At 35.3% G+C, this 23,765-nt stretch overlaps 1 protein-coding gene across 1 annotated transcript; it reads right to left on the reverse strand.

The window, feature by feature from the left end:
* Positions 1-525: 525 nt before the first annotated feature.
* On the reverse strand, positions 526-22,128 carry LOC147392315 (cellulose synthase A catalytic subunit 8 [UDP-forming]-like). The gene is made up of 24 exons (XM_086459166.1): positions 21,939-22,128; positions 19,652-19,748; positions 17,738-17,799; positions 16,563-16,619; positions 14,432-14,491; positions 13,524-13,580; positions 13,166-13,208; positions 11,365-11,442; positions 10,583-10,916; positions 9,774-9,927; positions 9,063-9,148; positions 6,527-6,741; positions 5,799-5,878; positions 5,590-5,641; positions 5,349-5,496; positions 4,757-5,023; positions 4,313-4,658; positions 4,084-4,221; positions 3,160-3,285; positions 2,852-3,064; positions 2,511-2,769; positions 2,205-2,404; positions 1,482-1,835; positions 526-1,388 (listed from the first exon to the last, which is right to left on the reverse strand). Exons 1-24 carry the CDS (start codon positions 22,032-22,034, stop codon positions 801-803), a joined length of 4,110 nt encoding a protein of 1,369 aa, XP_086315292.1. The 5' UTR covers positions 22,035-22,128; the 3' UTR covers positions 526-800.
* Between the last annotated feature and the right edge of the window lie 1,637 nt (positions 22,129-23,765).

The raw sequence follows: 23,765 nt of genomic DNA on the forward strand, positions 1-23,765 counted from the left end.
GGGTGAGTCATCTCGGTATCGTACTATTTTTAAAATCATGGCTGTAAGGCAAGGATGATTATCAAAAATAAAGGTATGAGTTTGCAGATTAGGTCGATTTGGCATCTAATTTGACCTCAACCTGACCTTTGTAACTGAACTCAAGCCCAAACCAAGGTTCTCACAATTTGCCCCAAGACCAATGCAGAGTATGTTGATCTTGCTACAAAAATGGTCTAGATACTCCATAAAGGAGAATATTAAATCATGAATTTCTTGGGCTAGATATCTTTTTGAGAAATAATTTATTAAATGGTAATATATCCAAGTTATTAATTTAGCCTCTCGGATCACAATATTTATAGGAAAATTATGGTTCCTTAAACCAGGAAAAAAAGCTTATAAAAGATTAATTTAAACAAGTTCTACTAATGATCCTAAGCACCCAACCTGTCACATTGTTTTGTGTAGTTAGGAGAAATATGAACTATGGATCAAGTGGTCATTATCATCCAACCAAGACATTTTTTTAGCCAAGAATATCACTTAAAAAATAAAATGATTAAATCATCAAAAGTATTTTTCAAAATTATATTGCACCCTTATGAAGTACACTGCAATTTCTTACAAACATAAACAACAATTTGAAAGTGAATTCTGAAAATTTACCAAAAAAACAAACAAACAAAGAACATTGGGAATCCATCGCCACACGATGTTTTAAGACAGTATCATTGTAACTCCTACCTCTAGACATAATTACACAAGTCTTTGAGATTCAAACTTCAATCTTAAATTCCTTTAGTAGATGATAGGCGTACTTAACAATCAATCGAAATGCAGCTCTGGGAAACGGTGGAACTGTCCATCTTGCTCAAGAATGGATCGACCTTCACCCAAAGAAGTGAGAAGACAGAGGCCAACAACACTGACCAGAGCACAACAATGGTTGGAGTCCTGTTCTGCCTCCCCATGAGACCCTTAAGGAATGGGTAAAGATGAAGAATGACCCAAAAGGCGAAGAACACCTTTCCAAAAAGTGGGCCCCAAGCTTCGTATCCGCTGTTCAGTGCATCGGAAAATCCAGCGACGACACCCACTATATTAATGACGATAAGAGTCGTTGGAGGGATCAAAAGTGTTGTCCATTTGAAGATGTAGAGATCAGAAAATTCTCCATCGTCAGCAGCTTTTGATGTCACAGTGAAGTTGGTATCGACACCAGCCAACATTTTTAGAAATCCTTGGAAAACTGCAAAGAGATGAGCTGAAACGCCTCCAATAACCCAAAACTGCTCGTTTCGCCACAAGTCTTCAATGCCAACTCCACTCCATCGTAACTCAAGGACGCTGGTTAAGATGATTGAGATGAAGAGTCCAAGAAACCAGACGCTTGCAACATTTGACAACTGAAACAAATTTACAAATACAATGTGAAGTTGGATTGAATGTGATTGGTCTCAATATTTAGACTAAAAGGTTTAATGGAGGAAAGAAATTACCGTTGGGATGATAAATTTTCCTGTGAGAAGGCAAATAGCAGGTAATGAGCAGTATGCGACGAGAGGAAGAGAGGTGAATGGGTAGACGATGGTGTTTATGTATGCTAGTCTTTGTAGCCATTTGAGGCGTCCAGCTCCGAATCCATACCAGAGGGGACAATGCCTGCTGAGGAAAATCTCTACAGATCCAAGAGCCCATCGAAGAACTTGATGCAGCCGATCAGACAGGTTAATAGGAGCTGATCCTTTGAATGCTGGCCTCAAGGGCATGCAGTAAATTGATCTCCACCCTCGGCAGTGCATCTTGAAACCCGTTAAAATATCCTCTGTGATGGACCCGTATATCCAACCAATCTGCATTAAAGGAATTAACTAGTAATTTTCACTTGCAAACAATAATAGTTGTCGATCAAAAAAATTAAGACAGACTGAGAAAAGAGAAACATATGGAAGGACACCAAGAACTTCAGAAAATAAGCATCAATTATGAAGGAGAATTCGAAAACTAATTAATTTAAACCCGGATTAGTTCACACTACTAGGCCACAATAACTAATCATCTTTGGTCTTGGAAGAGTTGATAGAGTTCACTAAGATACAGGAATTTATTCAACTGTGACTACAACACTCATGTACCTGTCCTTCAACAAGTTCTTGAATTTCCATGGATGGTCTTAACGCATATCATGAAAACAAGAAAAATATGACTCTGTAACAACTCACCTCTTTTCCCCATCCTGTTTTCTCTTCATACCCACAGCTGATGACGTGAATTGCTTCCATGATTAGTGTCGATGGGTTGGTAGACTCAGCAACTCCTCCATTCTCCATTAGTGTAGACTCAATGAATACGGAAGACATGCCAAAAGACTTCTCAAAGCTCATCTGTGAGATCAGTAGTGATCTCTCATGGTCGTCATAGTCTGCGAGAAATGCCAACATGTATCACTATCATCATTGAAACAACAACAACAACAACAATAAGAACGGCAACTACTACTAATATCAATTTCTTGCTTAAGATCTTACTATCAATTTCTCTGAGGTTAAAAATGGCAGCATCAAGATCTTCCCGCTTTGAATCTCGATAAACCTGTGAGAGGTCCTTAGAAGGTTTCTTGGAGCCACAGCAGCAAGAGAAGCAACAGCACCATGAGCAAGATGAAGAAGCCTTGGGAAGGGTGGGCAAAGATGGAGGTCCATAGCCGTAAAGTGCTTGCCTATTAAATGTGCAACCAGTCCCCACATAAACTGGTCCTTGAATGCCATCCAAACCTTTCATGTTAACCTGAAAACAGTAGTTAACTAATTTTCAAAAAATCTGACAATGGTGCCTCTTCTGATATCTCTGGATTGAGAGAGATTCTTACATCAAAGAAAACTATGTTCCGGTTGGCATATCGGTCACTACGATCAATACCGTCGAATCTCTGAGGAAATTGAACATAACAGACTCCTCTACCAACTTGTGGGTCCATCAGGAAGCACATTGCTTCACGAACTGCCTGACTATTGTTAACGTAGTGATCACAGTCAAGGTTGAGAATGTAGGGAGCATTGGTGAGAATCGCAGACACTCTAACCTGTAAGGAATCAATAATTCCAGCATTTATTATAATAGATACTAGAAAAAGTCCACTACAAGTTTTACTTAGCTTGAGTAATGTAGGAAACATACCAGAGCATTCATGGCACCAGCCTTTTTATGGTGTTGATACCCAGGTCTTTTCTCTCTTGACACATAAACTAATCGAGGAAGCTCATTTCCTTCTATGTCATGGGCACCACTGTGTCCAAGAAAAACCTAGAGAGAATAACAAAAAGAAGGCTTTGAGTCAAATTCCAATAAGAAAGTTGGTGATGCTTTTGGATATAAACTGAAATCTATGAAAAGTCTCTTCTGGAAATTTATCCAAAGATTTCTCCAAGATGTGAAAAACCAATACAAAATGTTTTTATCTTAAAACATATAATGCCCACAAAGGGTTAAGTGTAGATGCCGTATCCAGTAAATATTAGTCATGCATCCTTGCCATATCTATATTCTCATAGTTCAAAACACACTCGCATGAGACTTCGAGGCCATTTAAAGATTGGATACTTCCAGAAATATACAAAACCCACAATTCCAAATTGACTCAGATTTTTAAGTGGAAAAAACTTGCATGTTATGCAAAATCCTACATAACTGATGAACTTAGGCAAACATCCACATAATTTATGAAGAGAACTCTTAAGAATTTTCCCAGACCTGTGAAGCACTAATGATAGAGAATATCTAAAACAATAGTAGGCTAAAAATTAAATAGAAAGAATATCTAAAAAAATAGTAGGCGAAAAATTAAATAGAACTTGAAAAATAATAAAATAAAAAGAATATTATTATATAAATAATTCATTTATATTATATTTTTGAAACAATGGAATGGGCGAGTAACTTGTTCATGGAACCTATCTGAGTCGATGAACCTTGACAGTTAAAAGGAATCTTGGTCATACTAAAATGTAGATAATTCAATATTCCATTGTCAAAAATTTAATGTAAACCATGCTTATAAATAAATAAATAAATAAATAAAAGCAAAAACAATTTGATCACCACCTGAATCATGCCAGGATGGTCGCGAGGATTGTTTCCTGGCCACTGTGTCCCATCTTGCATTGTCCAGCCTTCATCTGGTTTTTTCTGAGCCTTTGCCACTAAAGCATTTATCCTCACTTTGAACTCCTCATAATCTCTCTGTAATAAGTGGAATATGAATCATAAAATGCTACTAAATTGATAATTCCAGTATTTGCTACTAAATCCTAGTTTAACTTCCCATTCTTACTTTCATTGCTCTGCGTTCCTTCACGAAAGATGGTTGTATTTTATCCTTTAAGTAGTCGATCTTCTGCGAGAAATAGAACTCAGGTGCACGTGGCTCTATTGCAAATTTTTTGCAGAATGGGATCCACTTTCTTGCAAACTCAGAAGTCTCGGCAAGAGCTTCAAATGTAAGCATAGCTGAACCATCATCAGATACATAGCAGGAGACTTTCTCGACAGGGTAGTCCACAGCAAGGATCGAAAGCACAGTATTGGCAGTAATCAATGGTGGTTCCTTTAATGGATCGACCGTACTAACGAAAAAGTCCACCGGAGCAAGATCACAGTGTCCACCCTCTCTTTCAAATCTGGAAAAAAACATGGTAATCAGAATAAAAATCACATATCAAGCCCATTAACATTTAAAGTACCGAAGAATACATGTAATTCTTCATTGGTTTTATACCTTGAGGACAATGTATCGATATATGTTTCCCTATTAATGGGACACCATTTAGGGAACTGATCCAACACCCAAGAGACAGCAAACCAGATCTCACAAATGATGGAAGTAAGCCATAGACCATAAGCACTATCAACGGGATTCGTTACTCTATAATGGAAGAAAAGCCCAAGGATTATCAGTCTCATAATAATCACAATCCTGTATGGAGTGAGTTTGTTGGAAGGAATTGGAACTGTTCTTGAAAGTGGTTGTGCAGCTTCTGGAGCCCTGAATGAACAAACACCATAATGTCTCAGAAAGTTTAATTTTCTTTGTTTTCAAATCAGGCATGTCTCAAATGCAAACATGTGGCTTGCACAAACATACTATAGATCCACAAAAATATTTCCGAATTGGCTATACTCACAAGAACCATCAACACCTTAAAATAACAATCTTCGATGGTTAATATCATAATTAGTAAGGAAAAACAGGTAAGTTTTCGTACATAACTTAAGGGTTTAGAGTTTCTTTTATCATTTTTTATCCAGTTTTCTTTTCATTAACTATTCCGAATTCCTTTTAATTTCTCTATCCAAATTGCTGTACTTACTGTTTTTCTTCCATCTGTTGTTCAGGTGGAATGTCAGGTTCTTGTTCGCTTTTATTATCAGTCTTCTTCTTCTTCTTCTTAGTCTTTTTCTCCTTCCAACTTTCCACTCTGTTCTTCCATATCGGATTCCCGGATTCAGTATTTGACTCTTCAAAACAACATGGGATAGCCAATTTTAACTCAAAATTGTAGAAATTAATTAAAGGACTCCAACGAATGGTACCTTGGCCATAAAACTTACCACTTTCGACTGTAGAGATACTACTTATATTTCTGGCGTGGACTCCGCCATCCTGTATAAAGTTATTGAGTAACACAACATAGTCAGCTTCATAAATTACTGAAGTTTGGTGAAGGAGCGGCACATCAGATACACCAAAACAAATCCCAATGGAAAAAAAGGGGACCATAGCGAGATGTCATCACATAAATGCACAAAGAGGCCTATACCTGATAATTTTGGAGATGATCTGCCATTGTTGAATGATTGCCCGAGGCATTCTTTTCAGAGTCATCCATTGTTGGGTTCTCTAAAGAATCCATGTTCAAGCTTTCAGTCGAGGATTTTAAACAAATTTACCACATTATTCACTAGAAAAGAAAACTTCTACAATTAAAATGTAGATCAGTAGGATCCTGGTAGTTAGAACACATTACTTTTTATTTCCTTAAAAAAACCAAAATCACCTATAAGGTCTTGGGTTTGATTCCCAGCACTAAGTGAGAATTTATTGGTGGACTAGATTGAAAAAATCACAAAAAATGAAAAGCATTTGGGCATGCTTTCCACCCATTAATAGGTAAGTAGGCCATTTTAAACACAAGATATGCAGACGAATTATTGAAAATCATTGAAATGTATCCTCAACTTGCTTCCAAGAAATTAACGAGAAAAAATTTTCACGTAATTTATCTATACATAAACCTTCAAAGATGATATTAACCTATAAACATCAATTTTAGATGGTAAAAATCCTTCTCATTCCCCAACCAATTGCAAAGTGATTGGTTATTTTTGGCATACTTTCTGAATCGATTAACAATCAAGTTTGGGTCTAGATGGACCAGTACTCAAATCGCTCCTAACACCATGACAGCCCTAATTCAAACTCAAATTATATTTTGAGGACTCAAAAACTATAGATCTCGAAGAACCCAAAGAGAAGAAAAGAACAAACCAGAGCTAGCAATGTACGGAGTTCCACATCTCAAGCAGACCTTTCGCCCCTCCTTGAACTCGTAATCCAAACAATGCTCACAAATTGGGAAATTACATTCATGACAAGCAACAAAAACCTCACCATTCGAAGCAAACCCAATGGATTGACCACAAGAGTTGCAGAGAGGAACTCCAGCTTGCATCATCTTTGGCTGGAATTTGGAATTCCACTCTCAACCCTCTTTTTTTTTATTATTTGGTTTGAAAATTTTAACCCAAACTAGGGTTTGTTGGTGTCCTTGTGAAGGTGGTGTTGGCATCTTTGTAATGGTGAGAAGAGGAAGGTAGGTTGGTGTGGGGTAATGGAAGTTGAGGTGTTTGTTTCACTTGTTTTACAGTAAAGGAAGAGAAGACCGAATGAGAAGCAACGTCACTCTCTCTCTCTCTAAGTGAGATTTGAAAATTATGAGGATTTGGCGGGTTTTCTAAGGAAGGGTTGCAGTTGGGGCGGGGACGTCTTAACTAACTGCCAATTTTTTTAAAAAACCGAATCGAACCGAAGCGAACCGAAAATTTATCAAATTGATCGGACCGTAGTCTGGCCCTCATTCAATTTATTTAAAAAAATAAATAAATGTATATAATTAAATTATCTTCATAGAAATTAATATTCAGAAAAATATAGACTGAATTGACTTTGATCGAACCACGTCGGCCCACCTATTTGGTCCAGATTTTAAAGCCAAACTAACCATTCCTTTGGCAGGTATTTTATATGGGCCTGGAATTGGGCTGATTTATGACTTGGTTTATCAGATCCAGGATCAATTTTAAGCCCTGATGATGAATGGGCTGGGTTTGGGACGATTTTAGGCTGATTTGGACTTGGCTTCATTGCATACATCATAGAATGGTTGTGCGTAGCTCGGATGGGCCTATTAGTATCCCAATTTGGGCCTACCCTGCGGTGAAAATCTATGTTACCTGGTTCGTCGGTTCGATCGGTTCAAATTTGCGTTCGGAGTTCGTAGGGGTAGGTAGGGAAAATTCATTTTTGGGTTCGCTAAGGTTTTCTGGTTTGGTTCGCTTGTGCATATATATAATTCAAGTATACAAGTTATAATTATAATTATAATATTAATATTTTTTTAAGTTAAATAGAAATACATTAGTAAAATAATCTAAATTTTAAATTTGAATAATGAAAAAAAAAAAATTAATTGGTTGGCCAAACCAAATAGGTGGGTTCGTGAATTTCATGTTTTGGTTCACCGAACCCAATCAAAATTTTGTGACTTTGTAGTTCACTTGATTTTACCAAACCAGTATGGTTAAGTTCACTTGATTTTACTAAACCAGTACGAACCATACTACGAACTAGTTCGCTTCATGCCAGTTTGTGGTTTGGACTAGTAGAAACGAATTTGGTACCATGGGGTCTCTGTTCCCATCTAATGGGTCCAAACTGCAAGCCCTATTTGCTTAACCAAATTTGGATACGAGTATTTGGCAGAGGTCAATTCAATTAATTTTGGAAAGTTTCAAAAAAAAAAAAATAAATAAATAAATAAATAAATCAGAAAATTTGGAATTATTCAAATAATTTTTTTTTTCAAAATCCATATTTAACCTCCCTAAAAACCTTATTTACATCTTGGGATTTGACAAAAAATTACTATTGAAGGGTGATAATTTCACCTCATTCGACAATTAATTAATAAATTACTGATTAATTCACGATTTAATTCTGGTCTCTGGTTCCATGAATTTTTCTGTATTTTAGGAATTTTTTTTGACAGTACCTTAGAAAGATCAGCACAATTGGACGAGAGCGAACCAATGTTATCTCTCTTTTTTTTTTTTGTAGTTAGAAATACAATATTTAATTGACAATTAGACAAATAATTCAAGAATTATACAAGATTTTTATTATTATTTTAAATTAGATTAAATCCATATTGGTGCATTTAAAGCATGTTTGGAATCATGCAGGACCATTGATGCAAAACATTCACTAGTGATATAGAAATCATCTGATGAATTTGTTAGACTGCCCAACAAACATGCATTTAACAAAACACACATAAAAGCATCATTTAAATTTTAAACTACATTCCCACCAAATACAATCAGATATTAATATATACTTCATATCCATAATCAACCAATTTTTAAAATCTTCTAAATGACGATTTGTCGTTAATGCAAACCTACCGGTAATCTTCGCCCTCACTAAACCTAAAAACAACAATAAATGTGTGAATCGTACAAACATGTCACGACAATCAATTGCGATAATGGAACAAAGCCAGTTCAACATCTTGATCATAACGATCCAAGCCCAATGCAGAGAATGCGAGTGCGAAATTCTTGGTGTGACACCACGTAGCCTAGTCCGAATAATCTGAGCCCAACACATAGGAATGAGAACACAAAATTCTTGCTCCTACACCAAATTGTTGGCTGTTCTCCCCAAAAGTTTATATTCAAAGCAGATAGCTCAATTCATATATAGGATCTGAGTACCATAACAAGCTTGAAATTGCACAGCTCACGTAATAGAGTAAACCTTTACTACCTTGGATGTGTCACACACAACAAGGTTTTCAGAATCAGAGGGAGTCGTACATAGCCAATTGACCTGCCAAAAGTGGGAATTTCTTATCAGGTTCTAGGATGACATGGGCTCATGTAATATTTAAGCAGAAACATATAGACTAGATTCCCAGCCAGAAGTACAATGAGATCTGGTACGACGTGAGTGGAACTGTAATTAAAATGTGATATTGTTGTATGAAAATTAATACATATTGACACAAGTATCTATGTTGATAAAGAAAGATAAAATTAGAAATGAATACATTTATGAATATGTAGGATTAGCTTCCATAGGCAAATAGACTAAGAGAAGGTTGATTGAGATAGTTTGGTCACGTATAAGGAAAATTGATCACTGTCTGATTTAGAAGGAACGTGCAAGTTGAAGTTCTGAAAGGGCAAAAGGAAGACCCAGAAGAGCGTGGATTGAGGTAGTGAAAGCGGATATAGAACACTCTTGCTCTCAAAGAAAAAAAAAATGAAAGGAGGAACACAATTCGTTCAGTCGACGACGACGACGATGATGACAACATCTAAAATTTATACAAAATACAAATATAATAATAATATCGTATGGTAAATGATTTTTTTTCTTTATCTGAGTTGAAAAATGAAAAAACCAACGATTGGTATTGCCAAACAGGAGCACACATCAAAGAAAAACTCACTTTTTTGCTCAAATTAATGTTCTGATGTAGAAGACCACTGCTGATGTCTTCTTGTCCAGCATCCAAATGTTTAGACCAATCCCACACCTTCACCAATGAATCATTCCCACCTGAAATAATAAACTTCCCTCTCTCTCCAAACAATGAAAATGACCTGAACATATTGAAAAGCATTCTGATTTAAATTGTAGGACTCAAGAAAGTGTCCTCATAAATTAATACAAAAAAATGGAAACTACCCCCCACCAAAAAATGAATATGCCTTTTTTTCCTACCTAAATAGGAAAAAGGAATGACAGATACATGATTTTATAAAGTAGAAAAGTCGTAATACATAGCAAGGATTATATAATTTATTGCTACTTTTATAAACTTAATGGATATTTTAGAATAATTTTTTTGGAATAAAAAGAATACTTTAGCCGTAAATCTACTGCTCATCGAAATATTTTGCAAAATAAACAGTGATTTTGACTGAAATATTTATGAAAGGAAAGTCACTTGAATTTCCTTTCGAGCCCTATGGAAGTTGAAATATTTCGATAAATTGAGTGGATCAAAATTTAATACCATGAGCAAGGGTATGTTAATACACTACACCCCTTAAAAACATAACAACTTTGAGTCCTATGATCCATTTTAGATCATAGGATACAATTCACAATATGATTCCTATATGAATCGTAAGATTTACACCCAAATAGTAAATATGATCCATGCAGGGGATTCTATTAGTTTTTGGTAGGATTCGTGTCCTAAATCCTATGATTTTAACAAAACTTCTGGACACCATATACAAAGCTACTTACACACAAGATACAGCAGCAGTATGCCCTCCCATAGTATAATCTAAATGAAACCTCTTTCCTCTATTCTGATCAATGGTTGCAGTACTTTCAGTTGACTTAATGTTTCCAGATGATCTTGGGTGTGAACCTTTCCGGGGCTTATTAGAACTTTTCAACTTGGTAACAGCAAGCTCAGATTCTATATCAATCACATCAACAACACCATCACCCCTCCCAACAGCACAAACCTTGCCTGATTTTTCCAACATGTCCACTTCAGGAATTGATATTGTGTGAATGAAAGCAGGATTGAAACATTGCCCTGCGTTACTATGATTGTCCATGTCAGGTAGACCTGCAGTGGGATTGCAAAGATGATAAGAGTGCTTTAATTAATAAACCCAAGTACAACCAATATGAAACAAAACAAGACTCAATCATCCAATCAAAGATTGTTGGGATAAGGCCTTGATGATGATGCTTAGTCAAAATTGCATAGAACTATAGAAGGTTGTTAGATAATGTGATTTTAGTTTGCTGCCAATCTGCGGTTGCTGAGCATTTGGAAAGTATGGATTGATTATCCATGTGCCACGTATAAAAATTCCAAATAGGTGCAGACAAAGAATCCTGGACAGTCAGTCCACAATGCATTCTCATGCTATCATTCCAAACTAAAGTTCTTTATGGAGCTTCACAAGAGTGTGGTAAAACTAATTCTAGATTAGTTCGTAAAGGGTTTTGAACAAAATGCTATGGAAATGTAAAGACACAAAATGAAGAGTTAAGGGGCATGTAAATACCAAAATCAACAATTTTGCAAGGCCGTCCTTTGGAGAAATCCCACATGACAAGCTTTGCATCAAGACCACCAGTAATGACTATCAGCAGTATGTGAAAAAGGTTAAATAATGAAAATAAAAACAGGTATATTATTGAAGACACAATACCATAATGAACACAAGATAGATACTTCACATTCAAAACATCATATAGGATGATATTTCCAAAATATGGAATGAGAAACAACACCGAATTTGATAAGATGAAAGTGACAACTTTTTCAGATTGACCAAGTGTACACCATACTATTACCCTGACATGCAGTACTACGTTGGCGTGCAGTATTTCCAAATAGCAACAAATACACCATTAACATCACAAAACCATAATTTGATCATGGAGTTTTATAATTACAGCCACTTGGCATTTTTTAGGTGTTAATATAGCTTAAGAAATTAGCCATGTAAGCCCTAAGGTGATAGTATTAAAGCCATGTAACTCTGACATGGACAGGTGAGCTAGTGTTAGACATGTATATGATGTCCCAAATACTTCAACAAACTCAATATGTTTACAAGTCCCTAGTCCCTACAGATTATTTCATATACCATGAGTTACATTTTAAAATCTTTAGTTCATGTAAGTAGACAATATAGAAAGAATGTAAATATGATAAGCTAACATACTAATCATATAAATGACATGTCTGAATTGAAGAGTTAACATGTGTCCAAATGTGAGGAACACACAACTGTCTGACACAGTTTTTTTTTTGAAAAGTGTAATATATTGATAAAGGAAAAAACAAAGTTCAACAATTGTTCTTAGATATCAACAAATAATTACACCACAAGTATTGTACTATATGCGCAAAAAATAGCCAAGATGTTTTCTCATTTCTTAATTTCATTTTTTCTATTTTACATTTTATCATAATTAAATACATAAACAAAGTCAGTTTTTTTTTTTGCTAAGTAAACTCAGTTAGATACATTTCTTTGTTTCTACTATTTTTTCCCTCATTCTTCGTCCTATTCATCATCTTTAACATGGCATTGAAGCAAAATCCTAATCATGAAACCAATCCAAAGCATACTCCCCATCCATCTTGATTTCATTCAACCTTTCATGTCAAATGATTAACATAGGGCATAAGAAGTTAACAGTTGTCAAGGACGCTGATGTGTGCTGCTGTCATCATCACATACATGAGCTGTTGCTGAATTTAGCACCAGTTTGGCACAGATCCAAGAAGAATAGGCTGCTGACTGAGCTGAGCTACTCAGGAGAACCGAGGAACGAAGAGCCGCTATGATAGATATACGAGGCTGATCGATCAGGTACAATCCGAACAAGCGGAATGAGCATCGATAGCTCAGTGAGGTACGCCGCCCGCCCTACTTCTAATGATAGATAGAAAAGGTGGGAGAGGGGCTGAGGGACGGCAAAGGTACAGAAAATAACCATTTTGGAGAGCAAAATGAGTAGGGTATTAGCATGAATTATCTATTTTTTATATTTTTGGAAGTTAGTATTCAATAGCTTAGGCTTTATATTCAACAATCAATGCATGTGTGCCTACTAGCTACTCTCAAGCTGCCGGGTATATAACCTCAACTCCTTGGAGCATAATTCAAAGAATTGTGCCATTTTGTAATGTCTCGATGGAACCTTCTAGTTTTGGCTGAGCCCAGTATGTCTACAAATACTTCAGTTGAGACTGTGTCGGTTTTTCTCCTGACCGAGATATTACATCGAAACAAGATTTTAAACTTTGCCTTGGCGTACTAAGTGGTTCTTTGCACCAAAGAAATTGTTTACCTTCCCAAGGTCTCCAAGGAAGGAATTGCACACTGCTACAAATCTAGGAAAGTATAGTTAAGGGGACACACAAGTTTCAGTTGGGTAAAGAAATTTTGGAAGGCACAAATAATTCAAAACAATGAAATTGTGAAATGGAGGAATCGATGGAACTTATCCTCTTCATAGCATGATCAGTATCTGGGACATACCTCACACGGTCAAAAAACCTTGCCATAGATAGCTGAAATTAGTGAGCACACTCAGTCCACCAAAACAAACAATGAAGAAAGTAGATTATAAGGCAAGAAAAAATCATATGATACACATCCAAAGATACTCATTGAAGAGATTGTGGCTAAATAATGAGAAAGGATACACTTGTATGGCCAGCTCTTAGTGTTTTATAAAGGCATTGCTCGTGAATGTCAATGATCTGACAAAAAGACCAAAATCATCATTACGATCACAGAAGTATTAGGATTATTTATTTAATCAACCTAAAGTGGACAAAAATAGGAGATAAACTGTCCAAGTAATCCAGCATAAGTTTAGATATTCAAATCCCTAAATAGCACAAAATAAAGAAATTGAGACACTTTGAAGACAACATTAGTGGCATAGACCTTTCAAGTATGGGCAGATAGAAATTTGATTAAGATGGAGGGAGCAAAAGGTAAGATGAAGCCAGGATTACTGGAGAGTTGATGAACAATTAAAACAAGTTGTAGAACAACCACAAACTATCTGATAAACCGGTAATACACTCCCACAATCTTGATTGTAACTTGTAAGTATCCATTTTGGTTTTGAAAAATGAAGTTCAAATTCTTTATTTCTCAAATTCATGTTAGGTTTTTCAGTTTGCATATTGAACAGCATCTCAGTACCCTCAAAATAAACTCAGTGTTCAGCAAAGCTCATCTAATATCGTAGACTGCCCGCCTTGTTCTCCTAAACCTTGCTGTTTGGATTCAATTTTTTACATTAAAGTTTGTGAACCAAGTTAAAATCTGGCAGTGCTCCTCCATTCCAAGCATTTTTTTCCTTTATGGGGGAACCCTCTAAATCCTTGGCAAGCTTGACAGACGTATGACGTATCATCAGCCAACAGTTTTTTTATTATAAGCAAATGAGTTAGTGGTTATTAATTAGTAAGTGAGTTAGTTTTGAACCCAGGTCATAGTATCAACACTCAAAAGAGTTTAAACAACTTGGCAAGCCGCCGAAAAGTATAATAAATAAAGATAGATGTAGCAAACTATTTACTTAGTGACTAATCAATACCTTTATGTCTCCACTATCATCTGCAGCAGCAAGAAAAGATGACTTGGAGCTGCAAGAAATCTGCAAAGACATTTTTTTTAAATTTTCATCAAACTCTAGTGTCCAAAAGTATTGCTAGCTGTACTTCGTTATTGTTTCACCTACTAAAGAGGACAGGTGCAGAAGCTAACTAACCAAAGGATAACTGATTTGGCCATAGTACAATAGAAACTTCACAAAGTCTAACACATTTCAAGAAGTTATAAATGATATTTCAAGACATTTGGTGAACAAATAATTCTACCACGGTAAATCCTATAGCAAAAGATACCCTAAGGACATTCATACATACATAATTTCATTGAAATAACAGTTTGGCATCATTTATATAACTGTGAATTCTTCTCCTTTTTGGGTTTTCAAAAAAGGGTGGTTTAGAAAAATACTCAATCCACATATATTCAACAATGTGTTGTATTAGGGCTTCTTGCATGTATTTAGGTTTTACAAGTGTAACCTAGGGGTTTCACCTTCCAAAAAAAAATGTGACCAAGATCCGTCAATAAGGGCATCTTGATTTGTATTGATGTTTTGGGTGTCGAGGAGACCACAGGAATTTACATGAGGGGGTTGGGTTGCAATGAAATCCTCACAATTTAAAAAAAAATAACGTACTAAGGAAGTAGATTGACTGGAGAGGACGAGAAGAATTGAAAACCCGCCGAGCAAGGGTGTGAGGAGGATCTTATAATTGACCAGTTGATGTATTCTAAATAATATATTGTATGCTTTGAGGCTGTTTTTAATTTTTTAATTTTTTATAATTCAAAGATCTTTATTAATAGCATGGTCGAGGAGACCATGAAGCAAACTACAAGCAAAGAGAGCAAAAGAAAGCAACATAAAGCAAAACTGAGCTCAAGGTGGATCTTATGCTTTGAGGCTGTTTCTGGCTTCTGAATCTCTTAAAGAGCGATATCTTTGGACTTTGGGCTATAAGGTGGATGTATTCCCACATGTCAGCTTGGCCTCCTTTGTGGGTGAGATATACATCCAAGTCGTTATGGGATCCAATGATCGAAAGATTTGAAAGGAAACAAGCATCTTGGAAGAATTGCCACCCATCTAAAGATGGGAAGACTATTCATATCCCTTTAATCTTGTGGTTCACGTTTTTTTCACTATCCCATGAATGTTGCAATAGATAGGAGAAATTGGATAGATATTTCATCCGGAAATATTTTATGACATCATTAAGTATCATCTAGTTGATTGAGAGGTGTGCAAGCCGAGGAAATGGGATGGCGTAGGTGTTAGTAATTTCAAGGACACAAACAAAGGTTTGTTGGATAAATGGTCATGGAGAGGAAGTCAACCACTAACAGAGAAAGGTATTTGGGCAGATAAAAGACAATGGAAGGGATGGTAAGATGGTTTGCACTTATTATGATTCTTCAATGAGGAAATATATTTCTAAAATCCATGAAAAATTCATTTAGAGCATCTGATTCAAGGTTGTGAAAAGGGATGAGGTTTGTTCTATGTATGGTCTACTAATGCCTTTTCCTCTCATGATCATATTATGTGGAACTTGCTCCCATTTGTTATGTGTTGGGCTGTGTGGAAAGAAAAAGAAGAAGATGCATTTCTGAAGGGCAAGACGAAGAAATCTAACCTATAGCATTGAAGAAGAAAGTTCTTCTATTTCAAAAGATTGTAAAATTATCTTCTTCAAGGATTTTGTGTCCGCATTGGATGCCATTTGGAAATGGCTGGTTCTAGTATTTCATTCGTTTTATATTTTTTGTATAGCTAGAAAGGGACCTCTCAGCTTTGTATTGTGGTCTTCGTAAAGTCAGGTTATCCACTTTCCTCAATACAAATTTATTACTTATGAGAAAAAAGTGTCATGAAGATACTGTAGATGCTGCAGATGAAAGCTCAAATATTAGACTCAACACAATCAAAAAGTCATATCTTCAACACAGAAGCAATTAGAGAAACAGAAATAGATAGCATGACTTATGAACGGCATATATTGGGAAAATGAAAAGAAAATTTGAATGGTCCACTGCATTTCATGCTGTCCCATAAATTTAAGGAATAGCTATCCATAATTAGTATCTGGCTTATTACTGACAAAAAAGCGTACCTGGTTAATCTCATCTTTGTTGTAGTTGTAACTTTCCAATGGCTTCCACGAAGTTGCCTCCAAGGTAAAATAGTCGGAACAGATCAATGATGAAATTCTATAAGGTTTCTTATAAAAAAGAATGCTGAAAACACATTGAACACAAAATATCTTCTATAAAGCAACAGTACACATGGCACATTTGTATTAGGTTTCTTAGTGACACTTCTAAGAATTCTACTAAATTTCTTTATTTTTCAACCAAAATTCATAAAAACAATACATTATGATGGGTGGCACACCTCTAGCAATCCTAGGCTGAACTAACCAGGTTTGACCAATCAGCAGAATTAAAAAACCAGCAATAAAACACAAAATAAACTCTATCCTAAACTAAACGAATTGACATTAGCCATATAAAATAGACTCCTAGCAATCCCTATAACACCACCAAATTTCAGCTGAACCTAACCAATAGAAACTTCATAGAGATCCAGTTGTTTGGGATTGCAGAAAGTTCCTAAATGTTTTCCTGAAACTTTTTTGGCTTCTTTTTGTGTATGCTTCCATTCTTGAAATAATTTTTTTTTTTTTTTTTGCATCACATAATTTTTCATTGTATTACAGGAGAGAGCACAAAATGCCCATAGTGTTCATGCATAAGTAGCTAAGAAATTTCAAGGAGATTTAAGCCACATTTAGGGCCTCTTGATCAATTTCAAACCACAAGATCATAAGCTCATACACTACGACCAACGAGGCAGTGAAACTTCACCTGAAAGTATAATAAGTGATTTTTTTTCCCGGAAAGAGACCAGCCATGTGAACAATAGGTCTACTTGTGCTCAACCTAAGTGGTATTGGAACATGATGATCATGGGGGCAAGTACCTAACATTTTCTTTTTCATCTATATTTTCTGCAAAACAGCATATGTACATTTCTTACACATCAACCATCCCCTTCACAGGTATACCTCCTTGTAAAGTTTCCTCATGATTCAAAGCAACCAGCCATTATATGGGTATCATGGTATTTTAAGTGAAACTAACTAAACCTGTCCTTTAAAAGGCCTTTTGGTCTCAAGCCAACAAAAGCCTCAACAGATACTTCCTTTATTATCAAATATCAATATCCAATAATCCAATAAAAAGTCTCAACACGCAAGTATTCAGCTATGTAATGATGAATGATTACCAGATGCACATCAAAACACATGACTTCTGTTCCGGAGGAAGCATAGACAACATCTTCATTTCCTGGAATAGGGAGGAAAAGTTACAAATTTTACCCTGATGAACAAGTTTTTCACTTGCAACTTAAAAACCAAAGAGAAGACATGTAACCATAAGTATAAATAAAAAAAATATTTTCAAGGAAGCAAAGTAATGGTTCGTAAGTACATCCTCTACAAAATTGAGACTGGGTAAAGTTTGTACACCTCACCCAAAGGTGAGGGAACCTCTGCCTCAAAATTTTCATACTTTTTCTTTCTTATTTCTTTGTTTAATGCATTTTTTTGCAGTATTAAATTAGAATTATCATAATATAAGCTAGCAGTATATGACTTTTAAGAATAATAGTTAAAAAAATCCATTACTTGAGACATTATGATATTTTAACAGTTGGGATGAGTACTAATTGTAAGAGATAGTCCCACATCACCTGGGTATCATGACCTTGGGCAGTATATAAACCTAGGGAAATCCTCAACTTACAAGCCGGTTTTGTGGTGATGAATTAGACCCATGGTCTTCTACATGGTATCAAAGCTCAAACTTTACTGAGCACATTGGTTTTGATGCCCTGTTCTTCGGTGATGGTGCCACTACCATCGCCGAACCTATGTCATTTTCAGTATTTACTTTTTTTTTTTTCAATAAATAACTCACCCCTCTATGTTTATACAAACCTCCCTACTTCACAAGTTAATGCCTCATGATCTCGATTTTCATTTGATGTAAAATCTCTTCAATGAGAGTTCTTGTATTTAAATCATATGATCCTTATTCGTATGCTTATGGGAGAGATAGTGATAGACCTACTCTAATGAGCCACCTGCTCCGATAGACTCAAAAATGAGAGGGATGCGACAGTGATGGACTTCACAGACAGACGGTAACCACCATTAAACATGATTGAATGTTTGCGGGTATCCATCATCAAGTTCTGCATGAGATCAAGGACTAATATTTTATGTAATCAATTACTAGTCTTTTTCTAAAGGACCATGTAATTGTGGGAGGGTGATAGAGATAAGGTGTATGCATTATAATAATGTGCATGAGATACACTATATCAATGTTAAGGCGTATCTCATCACATATCTTGCAAATCTTAGATTTGCATCAATTAGGGATATTATATTGGGTTGATCGATTATGTTTTCATATTCATGGACATTTTGAATCTTTATAATTCCTATGAGATATGTAATCACCATCCAAGAATTCTCAATAAAAAAAATCAAGATTTCTACATGGTATCAGAGTGGGTAACCACAGGGGGATGTAGGAGACACGTTACATTTGAGGGGGAGTGTAAGAGACAGTCCGACATCGCCTGGGTATCAGGACCTTGGGCTGTATATAAACCTGGGGCAATCCTCAACTTACAAGCCAGTTTTGTGAGGATGAGTTAGGCCCATGGGCTTCTACACTAATTGTACACTTCCTCAAGTAAATACAATTGGGAAAATAATGAGAAGAAACACGTTTGAAATGCTATGAAATAGAATGCTCTTGTGAATTGTGACAGCTTTCAGCTACCTCATTCTCACCAATATAGATTTACAAAATTCACGAAAAATCTAGTACTAAAGCAAATTTTCATTTTTATATGCAATTTCCTATAAATTAGTTGAAATCATATCATGCAGATAAAAAATGGATGATCACAATTTCATTTCAAAAATTTCTTCCTCTCAAAAATAAGAAGAAAAAAAAAATTGCTATATTTGCATTTTCTCCAAATAAACGTTAGCAAGAATCCATAGAAGGTTGAAAAATAATCAATATAAATTATTAAAATGTTATATTCCTAAAATCAGTGAAATGCTAGATGCCAGAACACTGGGGGCAAGAAACACACTATAGATGATGCAAAACTCACCTGGTTTGAAACAAATGGCTGAAATAGGTTTTTTCTCCAGATCCATCGTAAAAACAACTTCTTTGCACCTCATATCAAACCAACAAATGCAACCATCCTATTTTCATTAAATTGTCAAGTTCAGCTAATTGAACCAAAAATGTCTTATCGACATATCAAACTAGACAAGTCATAATCATGACTAATATAACTCACAATTAGTAACTAGTCAGTTACAACCCATAAACAAATTATTCGATCGATCTTATCATAAAGTAAATGCTCAAAGGAATGTCCAAGACTTCAATGGGTGCTAGAAAATATTTTCCTCATCAAATACCCTTAAAAAGCAGTCTTATCTTGTTTTTTAGTGCAAAGAAGCAAGGCTTTTGTTGTCATTGTTCGATGGCGTTTTCGTGGACAACTTTTTAAGATTTTGTGATATTACAAAATTGTCACTGCATAATTACAAAAACACTTGCTTCAACACCCCCCCCCCCCCCTCCCAATTAAAAGACAACATTTTTTTTTTGGTGCTAGGCAAGCAAGGTGTCAATGGAGGTGAAGGTGGATTCAACGGGATTTGAACCTAGGTCATGGGATCAACATGCCTAAAGCCTTATCAAATTAGTTAAATTAGCACCTTCCTCCAAAATACAACATTGTAATGCCTTTTAAGGGTATTTATGGAAGAAATACAATTTTGGAGGTTGCGAATGTCCTATATAAGTCTGAAAATAACTTAACTTGATTAACGAAGTACATAACCCAAAGCAAAAGCAAGAATCATCTGGGGCGGTATGCTCAGAGCTTTCACAATCTGACATGGAGTTCAAGTTTATTTAGAATCATTGAGGTTTGTAAGGAGCAATTGAGATATAAAAAGAAAAATGAAAAAACGAAGAAGAAGAATAAGACGATGAAATGAATGAATCGTGACAATGTAGGATTCGGCCAAATAGATGATAAATTAAAGAAAGTCAATTAAAATGATTTGGTAATTTGGTGGTGTTTAACAAAGGTCAATTACAACCATATCAAGAAGGAAAGTGCAAATTGAAGGTTTGAAAAGAAAGATAGGAAGATAAAAAAGAATGTGGATTTAGTTATTGAGGTTGTGACCAGTGAGAGTAGAGAAGGCACCACTTTAGATTGAATTGAATGGAGATTCACCAAACCGAGCTCTTTGGGATAAGGCTTTGGTAACGATGTGTAGAGGACCGGTTCACAATTGAAACATGATGTCTGTATAGGACAATGACCACATATCAAGCGTTAAAAGAAATTATACAACTTCCAGCAAAACATGTGAGACAACAACTTTGGCATCCATGATGAGACCTTGGTTTTAAAACTTGGTATTCCATTTCATCCCCATTGATACTAAGTTGACTCGTCTTGTCTAGGACGAGATAAACTATTAACTTGGTAGATAATTATTTGCTTATATATGTTTATATTCAAATGATTATAATTTTTTTATATAAAATAAGTTGGATTAGAAGATGCTCATTGTTTAAAGGATAATGCTGCAGTAACATTAAAATGTACATCGTGGGGGACATTTCTAACGTGGATGTGTGTCAAAACCATAAATGCTTTTCATCGAGATATGAGTGACATCTTGAAGAAAAGCATCTATGGTTCTGACACACATCCACATCAGAAATGTCCCCCATGATGTACATTTCAATGTTACTCCAACACGACTCTTGTTTAAATCATTAAACAATTAACTATTTGATCAAAAATTACAAAAACTCAGTTGTCCCGGCATATATTTTCCAAATATTAGACGAGTCACATTGAAAATCCCGCTTGTTCACAAACAATATTGAGATAATTCGAACATGGATGACAACATTTAAAAAACATCAACCAATTTTGGCTTCAATAGCTATGGAAAGGAAACATAGGGAGCACTAGGAAGTGTTTGATTCTACGAAATTAATTGGTAGATTACCCTCTTTTCCAAGTATCAGCAATGGCAAAAAAATTTATTTTGTTATATATTGTTCATCCCGATCGCTGATTCGCCTTCAAACTCCAACATAGTCAATTAAAATCTATTTTGTTAAATATTGTTCTTGATTAGCATACCCTATCCCGATTTGTGATTACGAATTCGTCATCTAGCTTGAACATAAGCAATTAAGTAAGAAAAAGAAAACGAATTTTACAGGATTGTTTTTGTAGCAGAAAAGGTGGATTGATGAGTAGATAACAAGTGTTTAGAGTTATATTTATCAAAAAAAAAAACCAAGTGTTTAGAGTTCGAATTCGGATTAAATATAACATGAGAGAGTACCTCGCCCGAAGTCGCGATGATTCCTGGCCTATCACGTGAGGCGATACAGCTGGTGACGGTGCCCTTGTGACCTCTCAGTCTTCTTGGTTTCGTCATTTTCTCTGGTTTGAGTTTGGTCTGATGGCCTCTCTCACATACTCGGGGTTTTAAACTCGGTATTCCGTCTCGTCCACATCCTCAATGGAACTGAGTTGACTCACCCTATACATATCGTGTCACACTTAGGATGCCACTCTCGCTCTCAAATCTCGTTCTGACGTTTTCGAAGTGAATCCTTCTTGAATCCCCACTAGTCTCAAAATATTGATACTGCTCACATAAAGAATCTCATTTCTATATTATATTAAGTATTTTTTTATTTCTAAATTATTAAAATCTATAATTATATAATGAATTTGAATCCTTCAAAATAAAAGAAGCTTCAATTATTAAAACATATATTTATTATTTTATTGCTAATAATTATATTGATCAATAATTATTTTATCATAACTAATTGGAGGTGGTGAGTAGCATATTAACAATAGTGATATAGTCAAGCTATATAAATAGTACTAAAGAAAAAAAGAGCAACAAAGCCATGGATACAAGGCGAGTGAAAATATAATAACTATCGACCATACATATAGTGGAGCCATGCATAGAATTTATTAGTAAAATGTATTTATTTTAATGAAGATTATTAATTCAAATGAAAAAAAAAAATGTGTTTTTTGCAAGATAAAGTATGTAGTGATGGATTAATCAAAGCAAATGAAATATACAATAGTAAAATTGATTTATGAATGTATTATATATAACTCAATACATCACGCTTTGGAGGCACTTTACACCTTGAGATGCTTCTGAACTTGGACTTTCGTATTCGTGTTCATGTTCCTGCTCTTGCACCCGCACCTGCACCCACCCCGCGCTCTAGTCACTAAGGTGCCACACACTATGTTTGAGAAACCAAACCAATGATTAGCCCGAAAATTTGTCACATAAATCAAACAGTGGTCTACCATAGTTCCATTTTGTGGACCAACTTAGATTTATTAAAATAACAAAAATGTGCTTTTTATCCTAAAGTACATTTATTATTGAAAAAGAATTCTCACTAAACTTAATGGTCGATCATTTATGAAATATGATAAATTAAACAAGTTCATTGACAGGATCATATTTCTATTTAGATAATAAACATTAAAATCATTAAAATAAATAAATATTTTTGTTAAAAACAAATATTCTTGAAGTGAGGTATTTGGGCCTCTTAAAGCACTCACTAATTCTCAGGATACATGTAATCCCCTCACACCAACCTCTAATCCTTTTTTAAGGGTGATTTTTGAAATAAATCCCTGAGGGGGATTCAAACTCAAGACCTTTGCTTCTTGAGGTGTGGATTTGACCATCTCATCAACCTTTAGTGGGTAAAGGACAAATTTTATTAACTCAAATTGGCCTTTTTCAAAATGTCGAATTAATCAATGTGAAGCTGTAGTCATAATGAAATCTCATTCATTCAAGAATGACATCTAGATGGCTTGCCTGAGACATCTCGGTCTTGAACAATTTTAAAACGATGCTTACGTGTGTGAGTGATTTGGAGATAGCTTGCATTGCAGCGAATATCTGAGATACACTTTTGTTTTAAATTCATGGCACATCCCTTGACCATGCTCTACTTTGGAAGATTAGGGAAAAAAAACTTAAATACCCTTATATTTTACCTTCAGTTTTTTCCAACAAAATCATTTAAATTTGTTCTATTTGATATTCAACCTTAAAGATTAAAACACACAATTCAAACATTACAAAGGTTTTGCTCAAATAATTACCTCA

The sequence above is a fragment of the Akebia trifoliata genome, chromosome 11 (genome assembly GCF_017979445.1).
Source record: "Akebia trifoliata isolate Shusen 1 chromosome 11, ASM1797944v1, whole genome shotgun sequence".
In the NCBI taxonomy this organism is placed as follows: Eukaryota; Viridiplantae; Streptophyta; class Magnoliopsida; order Ranunculales; family Lardizabalaceae; genus Akebia; species Akebia trifoliata.

Excerpts from the sequence above, each read along its gene's own strand:
- LOC147392315 (XM_086459166.1), bottom strand. The coding sequence starts at position 22,034 with ATGACGAAACCAAGAAGACTGAGAGGTCACAAGGGCACCGTCACCAGC. Across the intron at positions 5,024-5,348 it reads CAACAGATGGAAGAAAAACA|GGCTCCAGAAGCTGCACAAC; the intron begins GTAAGTACAGCA and ends TTGTTCATTCAG. Across the intron at positions 4,222-4,312 it reads AGGAACGCAGAGCAATGAAA|AGAGATTATGAGGAGTTCAA; the intron begins GTAAGAATGGGA and ends CACTTATTACAG.